Source organism: Hyaena hyaena, unplaced genomic scaffold (assembly GCF_003009895.1).
Source record: "Hyaena hyaena isolate Hyena2069 unplaced genomic scaffold, ASM300989v1 scaffold_1974, whole genome shotgun sequence".
In the NCBI taxonomy this organism is placed as follows: domain Eukaryota; kingdom Metazoa; phylum Chordata; class Mammalia; order Carnivora; family Hyaenidae; genus Hyaena; species Hyaena hyaena.
The window spans coordinates 43212-57956 of NW_024082608.1; the positions used below are offsets into that span (position 1 = coordinate 43212).

General features: G+C 34.9%; 1 protein-coding gene across 1 annotated transcript in view; it reads right to left on the minus strand.

Annotated features, from left to right (window-relative positions):
* Positions 1 to 14745, minus strand: part of DACH2 (dachshund family transcription factor 2) — a gene marked incomplete at its 3' end in the record, with an annotated part of 132967 nt that overhangs the window by 42997 nt on the left and 75225 nt on the right. Inside the window, exon 2 of the mRNA XM_039225197.1 lies at positions 9069 to 9227. Within this exon, the coding sequence (XP_039081128.1) occupies positions 9069 to 9227 (159 nt within the window). The remainder of the gene's footprint in view (positions 1 to 9068; positions 9228 to 14745) is intronic.

Below are 14745 nucleotides of genomic sequence, written 5' to 3' on the forward strand. Positions count from 1 at the left end.
CCGTTTTGGTTTTATTTTTCAGTATTACTTTGGCTATTTGGGGTCTTTTGTGGTTCCATACAAATTTTTGGATAGTTTGTTCTAGTTTTGAGAAGTATGTTGGTGCAATTTTGATTGGAATTGCATTGAATGTGTAGAGTGCTTTGGGTAGTAATGACATCTTAACTATATTTATTCTTCCTATCCATGAGCATGGAATGTTTTTCCATTTCTTTGTGTCTTCTTCAATTTCCTTCATAAGTTTTCTATAGTTTTCATAATACAGATCTCTTGTATCCTTTGTTAGGTTTATTCCGAAAAAAATATTTGAAAGCAAAAAAAAAGAAGAAGAAGAAGAAGGTACATAGAGTCAAGAGCCAGGTGAATCAGGGAGTGTCTCTAGCATGCGTGTTATGTGCCCTGCTCTTTTGTTTTGGCTTCTCTTTCCTTGAGGCCGGTCATCTGCAGAGGCTCTTCTTGCCTGCTGTGAGAGGTGTTTGGTCCGTGGCTTGAATGTGGTGAGTTTTAACTAGGTGTATTCAAGTCTGCTTGTGAAATGAGCCCTACTACCACCTCAAACAAAACTGAGGCCTTGGAAAACTCTCGGAGGAAGAGGTGGTGTCAGCAGGGGTTTGTGTGGGACTTCTGGGGGAGGGGCCTCCAGGCTGGGACTAAAGCAAGTGTGACTGAGTAGGGTGGATCCACCATAGTGCAAGTGATGGTGCTTGTTGCAAGCATGTTGGGAACCCTGTGTCAGTGCTACATTGCTTTCTGAAGGTGGCTCGGTATTGATGCTGAGAGGTTTGGGATAGAAATAGCACCACCCAGCTCCTTTGTTTCTGGAGAGGTGCCTCTGAATGCTGACTTTCAGGGATGTGCTTGGAGAACAGTGAATATTTCCCAACTGCGTGTCCCAGGTGCTCTTCAGATCACTGATTACAGCTGTCCGGACCTGGGCTGTTTGCCTGCCTTCTCTCCAGAAGCAGAGCAGTGCTCCCCAGGTTCTATTCCAGGCACATCTACTGACCATTAATACTCTAGGCTTTAAGCCTAGCTGCTTGCAAAAACTCTCAAATCTCAGTCCCTCTTTTTTCCATGCCAATGGTCATGGGGAAATATTCTCCATGTGCATTCCCCTGTGTGCTCCTCTGTCTTGTGCCTTTTTCCAGAACCATGGCTTCCTACCCTCTGCAGCAGCTGTGATCTCTTTCTTCCCTAACCCTTATATCTGTACTTCCTACCGTCTTTGATGTGGCCTATTTTCTACCTTTATTTGTGTAGTTTGTTCTGTCAGTCTTAAGATGATTTCTATGGTATTTAGGATGATTTGATATTTATGTAGTTTTGTTTGTGAGATGAAGTGAGACTAGGGTCTTCCTACTTTTCTATCCTCCAAACTCCATATAATTTCTTTATATTATTTTGGATATTTACACCTTATGTGGTATATCATTTCCAAATATATTCTTCCCTTCAGGAGACTGCCTTTTGTTTTGTTGACTTTATAATTGTGGATTTATTCCTAGGTTCTCTATTCTGCTCCTTTGATCTATGTGTCTATTTTTGTTCCAGTACCATTCTATTTTGAATACTAAATCTTTGTTGTATACCTTGAAACCTATAATTGTGATACTTCCAGGTTTTGGTGTGTGTATATCATGATTGCGTTAGGAAATTTGTGTCTTTTTGGTGCCACAAAAATTTTAGTATTATTTGTTCTAGATTTGTAAAAACTGCTGTTGGTATTTTGATAAAGATTGCATTGAATCTCTAGATTGCTTGAGTAGTATGGACATTTTAACAATATTGTTTCTTCCAATCCATGAGAATGGAATATCTTTCCAACGTTTATGTCATCCTCAATTTCTTTCCTCAGTGTTTTGTGGTTTTCAGAGTACAGATCTTTTACCTCTTCGGTTAACTGTATTTCTAGGTATTTTATCCTAATTGGTACAACTGTAAATGGATGGTTTTCATAAAATTTCTTGCTGCTCCTTTGTTATTAGTGTACAGAAATGCTACCAATTTATGGGCTTTAATTTTGTATCCTGCAACTTTGCTGAATTAATGTGTTCTAGTAGTCTTTTGGTGGAGTCTTTAGGGATTTCTATATTTAGTATCATATCATTAGCAATTAATGAAAGTTTTACTTCTTTCTTACCTAGTTGGATATTTTTAAATTTCTTTTTCTTGTCTTATTATTGTAGTTAGGATTTCCAGTTGATAAAAGTGACAAGACTAGACATCGTTTTTTGTTCCTAATCTTAGAGGAAAATAAGTTTTTCTTCATTAAGATGTTGGCTGTGGGTTTTTCAATTATGGTCTTTAGAATTTTGAGCTATGTTCCCTCTATACTCACATTTTTGAGAATTTTTATCATGAACAGATGTTAAATTTTGTCAAATTATTTTTCTGCATCTATTGAAATGATCATATTATTTTTATCCTTAGTTTTGTTGATGTGGTGTATGACATTGATCGATTTGTGAATATTGAAATATCCTTGCATCTCCAGAATAAATCCTAGTTGAACTTGGTGAATATTCCTTTTTATCTATTGTTGAATATGATTTGCTAGTATTTTGTTGATGATTTTTACATTTATGTTCATCAGAGATATTGGCCTGTAGTTTTCTTTTTTTATGGTATCTGTCTGGTTTTTGATACAGGATAATGTGGGCTTTGTATAATGTATCTGAAAATTTTTCTTCCCCTTCAATTTTTTGGAGTATTTTGAGTAAAATAGGTATTAACTCTTCTTAAATGCTTGGTAGTATTCACCTGTGCAGATATCTGGTCTGTAAGTTTTATTTTTGGTAGTGTTTTGCATGCTGAATCAATTTCATTACATGTTATCTGTCTACTCAGATTTTCTATTTCTTCATGGTCAAGTTTTGAAAGATTATATGTTTGTAGGAATTTACCCATTTATTTTAGGTTGTCCAATTGTAGGCATATAATTTTTCACAATATTCTTTTATTATCTTTTGTATTTTTGTTTCCATATATATTTTCATTTCTTCTTTGATTACTTAGCTAATGCAGAAGTTGTTTAATATCCTATTGTTTAAACTCTGTATATTTGTATTTTTCTAGTTTTATTCTTGTAGATTCTTATTATTGTGTCAGAAAAGTTGTATGATATGATTTCAATCCTTTTTAAATTTACTAAAGCTTATTCTGTGACCTAACATGTGATCTGTTCTGGAGAATGTTGCATGTGCATTTGAAAAGAATGTGTATTCTGTCTTACAGGAATGGAATATAGTATGTATTTATTCTGTCCATCTGGTTTAATATTTACTTATTGATTGTTTACCTGAATGATCTATCCACTGATGCAAATAATGTGTTTAAGTGTCACACTATTCCGGTATTAACATCTAGTTCTTTATTTTTTGTTTAATTTTTGCCTATGTTTCTATGTGGTCCAGTGTATATACAAAGATATTTAAAATTGTTATATCTTCTGGTTGTATTAATCTCTTTATTATTATTTAATACCCTTCTTTATGTGCTGTTTAATATCGATGTATTTTTAGCTATTTCAGCTGTCTTTCTGTTATTAATTTTTAGTTTAATTCCATTACAACTAAGAAAATATTTCGTATGATCTCTATTCCTTGAAGCACCTGGAATGTAATCTATCATTTTTTCTGCGGTGTGAAAAGGTACTTTTCACAGTACCCATGGGTAGAAAAAGCTATACTGTGATTGTGAAGAGTGATTGATTATATACTTTCTTTTTTTTTAATTTCATTTTTTATTTTTTATTTATTTTTTTTTAAGGAGTAAATTAGCTGATGTCTTTTTTTTTTTTTTTTTACAAATAGTTTATTGTCAAATTAGTTTCCACATAACACTCAGTGCTCATCCCCATAAGTGTCCTCCTCTATGCCCATCCCCCCTCCCCCCCACATCTATCAGTCCTCAGTTTTTGTCAGCATTCAAGAGTCTCAATAGCACTGCTAGGAATTTACCTAAGGGATACAGAAATGCTGATGCATAGGAGCACATGGACCCCAATGTTCATAGCAGCACTCTCCACAATAGCTAAAACATGGAAAGAGCCTAAGTGTCCATCAACAGATGAATGGATCAAGAAGACGTGGTTTATCTATACCATGGAATACTACATGGCGATTATATACTTTCAAGTTGGAGGGGGTAGAGATAAATAAAGTTTCAAGAGGGATTTTCATATGTTAAAGAAGATTTGCAAGATCCTGGTAGTCTGGCTATTGTAAAGCTAATTTTGCTTTTTGCCTCTAGCATATCTAGCTTGGTGAATGTTCAATGTAAACGTAAGAAGAATGTATATTCTCCTATTGTTGGATGAAATATTCTATAAAAGTACATTAGATCAAGTTGATTAATGGTGCTTTTCGGGTCAATTATACCCTTCTTGAATTTCTACCTCCTGAATATGTCCATTTCTGATAAAAGAGTATTGAGGTATCCAACTAAAGGAGTGGATTCATCTATCTCTTTTGTCAGTTCTATCAGTTTTTACCTCACATATTTTGAAAATCTATTAATAGAAGTAAACATATTAAGGTTTGTTAATGTCTTCTTGGAGAATTGAGCTCTTTATCATTATGTAATACCTCTCTTAGCTTTTACAGTTTTTCTTACTCAGAAATCTGGTTTGTCTGAAATTAATATAGCTACTCCTAACTTTTTAAAATTTTATTTATTTATTTATTTTAATGATTTATATATTTCTGAGAGAGAGAGAGACAGCGTGAGCAGGGAAGGATCAGAGAGAGAGGGAGACACAGAATCTGAAACAGGCTCCAGGCTCTGAGCTAGCTGTCAGCACAGAGCCTGAGACAGGGCCCGAACCCACGAACTGTGAGATCATGACCTGAGCCAAAGTTGGACACTTAACCAACTGAGCCGCCCAGGTGCCCCTACTCCTACATTTGATTAGTGTTAACATAGTATATATATTCTCCATTCCTTTATTGTTTGATTGGAGCATTTAGTCCATTTATATTCAGAGTGATTATTGAAAGATATAAATTTAGTGCCATTTTGTTACCTGTAGAGTTGGTGTTTTTGATAATGTTCTCTGGTACTTTCCAATCTTTGTTGCTTTGGTTTTATTTTTTGTTTGTTTGTTTGTTTGTTTGTTTGTTTTATTCCACTCAAAGAGTCTCCCTTAAAATTGCAGCTTGCAGGTCTGAATTAGTGGTCACTATTCTGAATGACACCCTTGCTGGATAAAGAATTCTTGGCTGTGAGGTGCCTGGGTGGCCCAGTCGGTTAAGGGTCCAACTTTGGCCCAGGTCATGATCTCACAGTTCATGAGTTTGAGCCCCACATCAGGCTTTGTGTTCACAGCTTAGAGCCTGGAGCCTGCTTCAGATTATGTGTCCCCTTCTGTCTCTGCCCCTCCCCCACTCGCATTCTGTCTCTGTCTCTCTCTAAAAAATAAATAAACATTAAAAATATTTTTAAAACAAGAACTCTTGGCTGCATATTTTTCCCATTCAGCACATTGAATATTTCCTGCCTTCCCTTCTGTCGTGCTAAGTTTCAGTGGAAAGGCCTGCTGTTAATCTTATGTGACTACCTTGCTGATTAAGGGCATTTGTCTTTAGCTACTTTCAGAATTTGATCTTCATCATTATACTTTGCAAGTTTCACTATATTTTAAGGATATTGTCCTGTTTTTGCTGATTTTGAGGGGAGTTTTCTGTGCCTATTGGACTTGAATGCTTATTTCTTTCCCCAGATTAGAAAAGTTCTCAGCTGCAATTTGTTCAAATAAACCTTCTGCCCCTTTTTCTTTCTCTTCTTATTCTAGGACTCCTATGATATGGATATTGTTTCATTTTATGGAATTACTAAATTCTCTAACTGTCCCCTCGTGATCTATTAGTTTCCTTCCCTTTTCTTTTCAGCTTCATTGTTTTCCATACTTTTATCTTTTATATGACCTATTCTCTCCTCTGCTCCTTCAGTCCTCATTGTGACTATATCCAGTTGGTTTTGCATCTCAGCTATAGCATTTCTTATTTCAGCCTGACTACTTTTTAGGTCATTCATCTCTGTAGCAGGGCTTTTCTGCTGTCTTCTATTTCAAATCCAGGTAGTAGTGTTATAAATGTTCTAAATTCGTGTTCAGATATACTGCTTACATCTGTTTTGAGCAAGTCTTTGGCTGTGATTTCTTGACTTTCCTTTTGGAGAGAATTACTCTTTGTTGTTATTTTGGCTAAATTTTTGTCTTTTGCATGTTTTATAAGCTTGTTATGTTTCCTGCACCTGAGAGTATATATAAGAGGTATATTGCAAGTAATGACCAAAGCATCCACATCACTAGAGAACATGGGATGGTCTATGTCTATAATTCATGTATTTAGTCCAATCATATTTAAAGTGATTATTGAAAACTGGATAAGTGGTTATCATAATTGTTAGTGTTTTATATTCATTGCGCTTGTTTTTTTTTTCTTTTTCTAATCCTTGTCTTCCACTCTTTTGTTGTGTTGCTTTATCTCTTCAGACTGTGTTTCTTTTTTTTTTCCTTTTTCACACCTTGCAATTTTTGTTTTAAAGCCACAAATGGTATATTAGCTAAAGGGAACAGAAATAAGCATGGCTTTAGTGGGAGGTTTCATATTTATCTGGTGTTAACTGAGTATTTTGTATGATTCTTTTTTTCTCTCTTCTCTTATATATTAATTTTACTTATTGAAAAAATTTTAGAGGCACCGTGGTGGCTCAGTCAATTAAGCATCTGGCTCTTGGTTTTGGCTCAGGTCATGATCTCCTGAGATCATGAGTTCATGAGATCATCGTTTCCATGCAGACAACATGGAACTTGCGTGGGATTCTCTCTCTTCTTCTCTCTCTCTGCTCCTCCCCCATTAACACTCTCTCATTGTCAAAATAAATAATAAACTTAATTTTTTCAAAATTTAAGTTGTTGTCCTGGAGTTTGCAATATACATTTATAACTAATCAATCCACTTGTAAATAACACTATATCATTTTATGTGTAGTGCTAGCATCTTTAAGCAGAATATTTTCAATCCCTCCTTTGTATCCCTTATAATATTACTGTTACTTATATAACTTGACAATACATTGTTATTATTATTTTAAACAGAATATTATTTGTAAGATTAATTAAGAATAAGAAAAAAAATATGACACCTACGTGACTCTTGGTTTTGGCTCAGGTCATGATTTCATGGCTTTGTGGGCTTGAGCACTACACTGGGCTCTGTGCTGCCAGCTTAGAATACTCTTTTTCTCTCTCTTTTTTCTCTCTCTTTCTGTCCCTCCCTCACTTGCACTGTCTCTGTCTCTCTCAAAATAAATAAATAAACTTAAAAAAATAAGAAAAATATATTATATACCTTAATATCTTCCTTCTCTAACATTCTTTCTTTATGTAGATATATGTTTCTGACTTATATTATTTTTCTTCTCTCTATAGATCTTCTTTTAACATTTTTATAAGGCAGATCCCTGGCATGATAATAAATTCTCTCAACTTTTGTTTGAGAAAAATCTCTATTTCTGTCTTCACTTTTAAAAGGAATTTTCAGGGGCGCCTTGGTGGCTCAGTCGGTTAAGCGTCTGACTTTGGCTCAGATCATGATCTCACGGCTTGTGAGTTCAAGCCCCGAATCAGGCTCTGTGCTGACAGCTCAGAGTCTGGAGCCTGCTTCTGATTCTGTGTCTCCCTTTCTCTCTGCCCCTACCCCACTCATGCTCTGTCTCTTTCTCTCTCTCTCAAGAATAAATAAACATTAAAAAATAAAATAAAAGGAATTTTCAGAATTCAGAATTTTAGGTTGGCAATTTTTTGTCTTTCAACTCTTTACACCACTGTATTTCACACCACTGTATTCTTGTTTGCCTGGTTTCCAAAGTGAAGTTCAATGTAATTCTTATCTTTGTTCTTCTGTGGGTAACGAGAATTTATTTCTCTCTGGCTTAAAAGGAAAAAAAAAAGATTTTCTCTTTGTTCTTGATTTTCCACTGTGACTATAAAATCCATAGGTGTAGACTTTTTATATTTATTCTTCTTAATCTTCTCTGAGCTTCCTAAATCTTTTGTTTGGTGTCTTTCATTAAGTTTGGAAAATTTTCAGTCCTTATTACTTTAAACATTTCTTCTGTTCCTTTCCCACATTCTTGTTATTTTCGTATTCCTATTACATTTATACTACACTTTTTGTAGTTGATGCACAGTTCTTGGATATTCTATTCTAGGTTTCCCCACACACACAATCTTTGTTCCACATTTTTTTTCCACTTTGAGAAGTTTTTGTTGACATACTTCAATTGTTGACTTTGTCTGGTCTATTGATGAGCCCATTAAAGGTATTTATTTTCATGGAGTGTTTTTGATCTAGCATTTACTTTAGCTTCTCAGTTTTCACCTCTCTGCTTACATTTCCCATGTATTTTTTTATTTAAGTATGATTAACACACATCATTAATATTCCCATGTATTCTTGTATGTTCTCCCTTCTTTTAGCATACTAATCATAGTTATTTTACATTCTCAGTCTGATAATTCTAAAATTCTATTTTCTGCAGAAAGACTTCAGAGTTTCTAAAGTTTCTAAAAACATCATCTAAATCCAAATTTATATATATTAGCTGTAGTTTGATTACTGAGTAAGAATACTTACAATTTATGTAGTACTTCCTATATACAAGTCACTGCTAACAGGTTTTCTTTTATTATATTTAGCTCTTACAATAACCTTACTAAATGAGTATATTTTTATTCCTACTTTATAGTTGAGGACACTGAGACTTGGAAAAGTTAGGTGAATTCTCCAAGGTTGAACAGTAATATGGAATTCAAAAAATGTGGATTTAAAACCCAAGTTTATGTGACTACAGCCAACTATCTTAATTACTCTGCTACATGGCCTCTTGATATAGCTCTACTCTATAAACTCCACTCTTTTAAATGAATCTCTATTTATCCTTCTAACTTCAAACTGTTAAACCTTATTGAATACTAATAACTAGCCCTTAGCCCAAAGTGTTCAGTTGGTCTTGTGTGGTATTTTTTTTCAAAACACCAAGTTTTGAAATGACATTATACATATTATTGGTCAGTAGGTTGTTCTGCTGCAGTGGATTGAGGGTAGAAGCACCCCCAAGACCTGCCTGGCTAGACAGGGCTGCATGAGTAAGTCCATGTTGGGGTCCAGGAGCAGCAAGAGGAGACTGCAACTTATCCTTATCCCAGGAGGATTCACTTCCACCTGAAAAACATTTGTATGAACATATCTAATTTGACAACTTTCCATGAGAAGGCTTTGTGAAAATTCCCTTTTTAGATTTTAATTTATTAGTCTTACTTCTTAGGAAATTATTGCTAAGCATAGATAAATAATTTTAATAATGATTTCAAAAACTTTAAGTAGCCTAAAACTTAAGCTTCCTCTGAGAAAACTAAAGAACACTCACTAATGGTATAGTTACAAGTAGTCTAAACAAATCTGGGATCATAATGAACAGTTTCTGAAAGCACTGATATGTTGAAGACCATTAACTGACCACTATTGCTTCCCATTCCAAAGCGTTAACATACATGTGTAAAGTTTTAATGAATAACAGTTGTTATTAACTCAAAAAGAACACAGTCATTTGTAAGACCATGACAACATGTACAAATATATGGTAAGGAACAAAATGAGCAATTACTTTGTTCTCAGATCTGGTCTTGCAGAAGCTAATCTCTTCATAAAGAGCAGGCTTTTGTACCAAAAATAAAACTGAATAAAACATAAAACCCTGTCGCCCAATTTGAAACTCTACTCTACCTTGATCTTCCTGCAGAATGAAGTAAAGGGTGTGAAGTCCAGACTACTATATTATTATAATGATCTGCAACAACATAGCTATTTCATCTAGGACGTAGAATGTGGAGACAGAACCATTGCATAAATCCATACGCAAAACAAACAGAATTATCTCTAAGGCATCCTTTTAAAGACAATGCTTTAAAAAGAAGAGTAAGGGTTGAATTCCAATACCTGCAGTAGCAAACTCTCTGGCTTTAGAAAAGAAAATGGTTGTGTGGGCTGCCACATCTGTTTGCTTCATGTGGTTAATTCATTCAGGGGTAAGTGGTTCTATTCCCATTCCCACTCTGGGGTTGTGACATTACTATCTCCACTTGGATTACTCTATCTTATATACTGCCTAAAACACTGACCCTGTTTGGAAAAGAGGTTTGAGTCTGGGAATCTTGCACACTCTGTAAAATATGTGCATTTATTATTTTTAAAAAGATAGAAATCACATGCTAACATTCAACACTGCTTTTATTTTCACTTCTTTGAATTGTCTCCAGTGCTTTGTTCATATGGATACCCATTCTTTTTACATTTTAAACACTCTTCCATTTTACTTTAGGTATCATGTTTACAAGGTAAATATGTAATGACTATAATGTAAAGACTACATAGTAGTCTACTGAGTTAATGTACTAGAATTTATTAAACATTAGATTTTGATTTTGGTGTAAATTTGTCACTATTCTAAATTATACTGTAAGAACCACATTCATTTGAATTATTTCTTTAGAATCAATTGATTCCCTTGAGTGGGATTTCTGGGCCAAAGGGGTTGAATATTTTTATGCTTTTGCTTTCATTTACCTTATTTACAAAAACAGATTGTAGAGTTGTAGACATTTTAGGAAAATGCTTTAATATCTAATTGGTATTCTTTCTGAAGATTTAAAATCTATTTAAACAAACTATCTGCTAGAATATCTGAGAGGTTTCTTTTTTAACCTTTTTATGCACTCGTCTACTGTTATCCAGCTCTGGAAATCTCCTCCTCAGGACTCTTCGAGCTCCCTTGTGGCTGAAATAAACCTCTAATCCTAAAGCGAGAATCATGGCCAGTTTACAACTAAACAAGTTCCATTCTAAACAAAGCACACACACACACACACACACACACACACACACACACACACACACCAGATCCTCCATCAGTGTATATAAACCCTGAGGGGTACCTCTCTCTGCCTATATTAACAAAGCTTTTTCAATCAAATGGGGAAGAAATAAATAGCTAATTGTTGTTTTTGTTATAACCCATTCAGTTAGCATACACAGAAGCTTAGAAGGTAGGAAATTTGGTTGAATATGATAGCATGGCTTAATGAACCAGAATGCATTCTCTTAATCATGTTGAAGCTTGATGTATTCCTTGAAAATATACCACACTCCTATGATTACCTCAATGGTTCTCTCTTTTCATCCAGATGTTTGCTGTTATAAAGTTACTGCCTAGGAGCAGGGAGGTAATTTATGGTTGATGCATGAATAGAATCTTACATTAACAAATTTGAAATTCCAATTAAAATGAATAAAATATTGTTATGCTTTAATGAACAGAAATGGTGAGGTGAAGGTAAGGATTTTAACAAATAATTCAAGAAACCATATTGTAAAAATGACAATTCTTTAGAGTAACATTGAACCAATAAACAGGATTAATACCATAAAATGCAAAAATTTGAAAGATCAAATGCTGAGAAAAACCAGAATCACTCCATCATTATAACACTATGTCTAAGATATGAATTATTTTATCACTCCAGAACTGTGAATTATAAAATGATGAGCAAAACATTGACAAAGAAAGGTAGAATTAGAAGACACTAAATTATATCATTGATATTAATATGTTATTGTACAATCACAGCAACAACAGCATACAGAAATATAGGGATTAAAATTCTGTCAATATTTTATGAATTGAAAATCTTTTAGTCTACATTTAATATTAATGGTATATTACAACCCAATACCCCAAAAAACAAATAATACGATTAAAAATGGGCAGAAGACATGAAGAGATATTTCTCCAAAGAAAGAATCCATATGGCCAGCAGACAAATGAAAAGACTCTCAATATCATTCATAATCAGGGAAATGTAAATCAAAACCACAATGAGACATCATCAAACACCTGTCAGAATGGCTAAAATCAAAAACCACAGGAAGGAAACAAACAAACAAACAAAAGTGTCGGTGAGGATGTGGAGAAAAAAGGAATCCTCTTGTACTGTTGGTGGGAATGCAAATTAATGCAGTCACTGTAGAAAACAATATGAAAGTTCCACAAAATATTAAAAATAAGGGTGGCTGGGTGGTTCAGTGTTAAATGTCTGACTCTTATTCTTGGTCCAGGTCATGATCTTATGGTTCATGGTATCAAGCCCCATCTTCACTGATGGTACAGAACCTGCTTGGGATTCCCTGTCTCCCTCTCTCTTTACCCTTCGACCGCTTGTGCTCTCACTCTCAAAATAAATTTTAAAAACTTTAAAAAAATATAAAAATAGAACTACCCTATGATCCAGGAATCACACTACTGGGTATTTACCCCAAAGAATGCAAAAATACTCTTTCAAAGAGGAACATATACCTGATGTTTATAGCAGCATTATCTATAGCTAAATTATGGAAACAGTCCAAGTTTCCACTGATTGATGAATGGATAAAGATGTGATATACCATATGATTTCACTTGTATGTGGAATTTAAGAAACAAAACAAGGGCGCCTTGGCGACTCAGTCGGTAAAGCGTCAGACTTTGGCTCAGGTCATGATCTCACGGTTCGTGGGTTTGAGCCCCGCATTGGGCTCTGTGCTGAGAGCTAGCTCAGAGCCTGGAGCCTGCTTCGGATTCTGTATCTCCCTCTCTCTCTGACTCTCCCCTGCTTACGCTGTCTCTCTCTCTCAGAAATAAATAAAAACATTAAAAATTTTAAAAAAGAAACAAAACAAATTAGCAAAGAGAAAAATAGAGGAAAATATCCAATAAAGAGATTCTTAATTATAGAAAAAAACTGGTGGTGGTTGTGGGATGGCAGAGCAGTGAGGGTATGAGTTAAATAAGGGATGGGGATTAAGTGTGATGAGCATATGTTTCAAATAAATTTGAATAGAAATGTTTTTTCTTAAACCTTATTAAAGAATTCCAACTGTTTGCTTTGTTGACAGTTTTATTTATATTTTAATTTTAATTTTGTAATGTTTACCTGGGAGAGAGAGAAAGATTGAGAGAAGTGGGGAAGGGAAGAGAGAGAGGAAAACACAGAACCTGAAGCAGACTCCAGGCTCTGAGATGTCAGAACAGAGCCCGACTCGGGGGGTCGAACTTGTGAACTGCAAGATCATGACCTGAGCTGAAGTTGGACTCCCAACCAACTGAGTCATCCAGGCACCCCTGTTGACAGTTTTAGATGAATGTTTTCCAACAACACTCTTCTTTGTAATTATTGTTTTAAAAATGATAGAAGGGTGGTTACCAGCTATTCCCATATTCACTGAATATAGCCACAAGAAGTTATCCTGCTCCTTGAAGACAACTGTATATGAAGTGAGTGTAGGAAGCATTTATAATTCAAATATATGATGTATAAAACATTAGATTAATACTTAATATACCTTAGAGGCATTTTTATTGATTTTATTTTCATCATGGTAAGTTTACTTTCTAAACTTCACCCCTTATTTCCCCCACCTACCTCTTCTCTGGTATGTTCTCTATAATTGTCTGTCGGTCTGTCTGTCTGTCTCTCATTCTCTCCCTCCCCCCTTCCCTCCCTCCCTCCCTTTGTTTATTTAGTACATCTGATTTTTTATTTTTTATTTTTAATAGCTTATTGTCATGTTGTTTTCCATATAACACCCAGTGCTCATCCTCACAAGAGCCCTCTTCCATGCCAGTCACTCCCTCTCCCTCTCCCCCCCCCCATATGCCCTCAGTTTGTTCTCGGTATTCAAGAGTCTTTCATGGTTTTTGTCCCTCCCTCTCCCTACTATTTTCCTCCTTCTCCACCACGGTCCTCCATTAATTTCCTCCTAATCCTCTTATACGTGCAAATATACGGTATCTGTTCTTCTCTGCCTGACTTATTTCGCTCATCATAACACCCTCAAGGTCCATCCATGTTGCTACACATGGCCAGATTTCATTCTTTCTCGTTGCCATGTAGTATTCCATTGTATAGATAAACCATATCTTCTTGATCCATTCGTCCATTGGTGGACACTTAGGCTCTTTCCATGTTTTGACTATTGTTGAGAGTGCTGCTATGAACATTGGGGTATATGTTCCCCTATGCATCAGCACTCCTGTATCCCTTGGGTAAATTTCTAGCAGTGTTATTGCTGGGTCATAGGGGGGTTTTATTGTTAAATTTTGAGAAACCTACACACTGTTTTCATCTTTTTAAAATCAATCCTTAACATTTATTCTCAGCAGCTGACATTTCATATGTAAGAAATATGACAGAAAAACGGAAATGACAGATGTTGGTATAATATGATTATTTATTGCAAGTGACTTGATAATGCAGTTGTCTTTTAGACAGACTACATGCTACAAAAGGACCTCAAATTCAGAGACGTCTAGTCAATATCTTGAACTTGTATTAGTTTTTGAGGATATTTCAACTTGTACTACTTATGCCAGCAAGAAATGAATCCAAACTTCAAAAAAGTGTCCTGTCATATACAAAAAAAGTTATATGCTAGTTATGATGTAAAATTTATGCAAAACTGAAGGACTTCTTTTTAAATTTGACTTCAGAAAACACAGAATTATACCAGAATAGATACAAGAGCAATCTAAACAATTGTTGGATACATAGGAGAGTGATTAAGATAAGTTTACCATTTGGAATTGCAAAATAATACCATACAAAACCGCATTTTCATCCTATGTCTACAGCAAAATTTCTTTCCACCA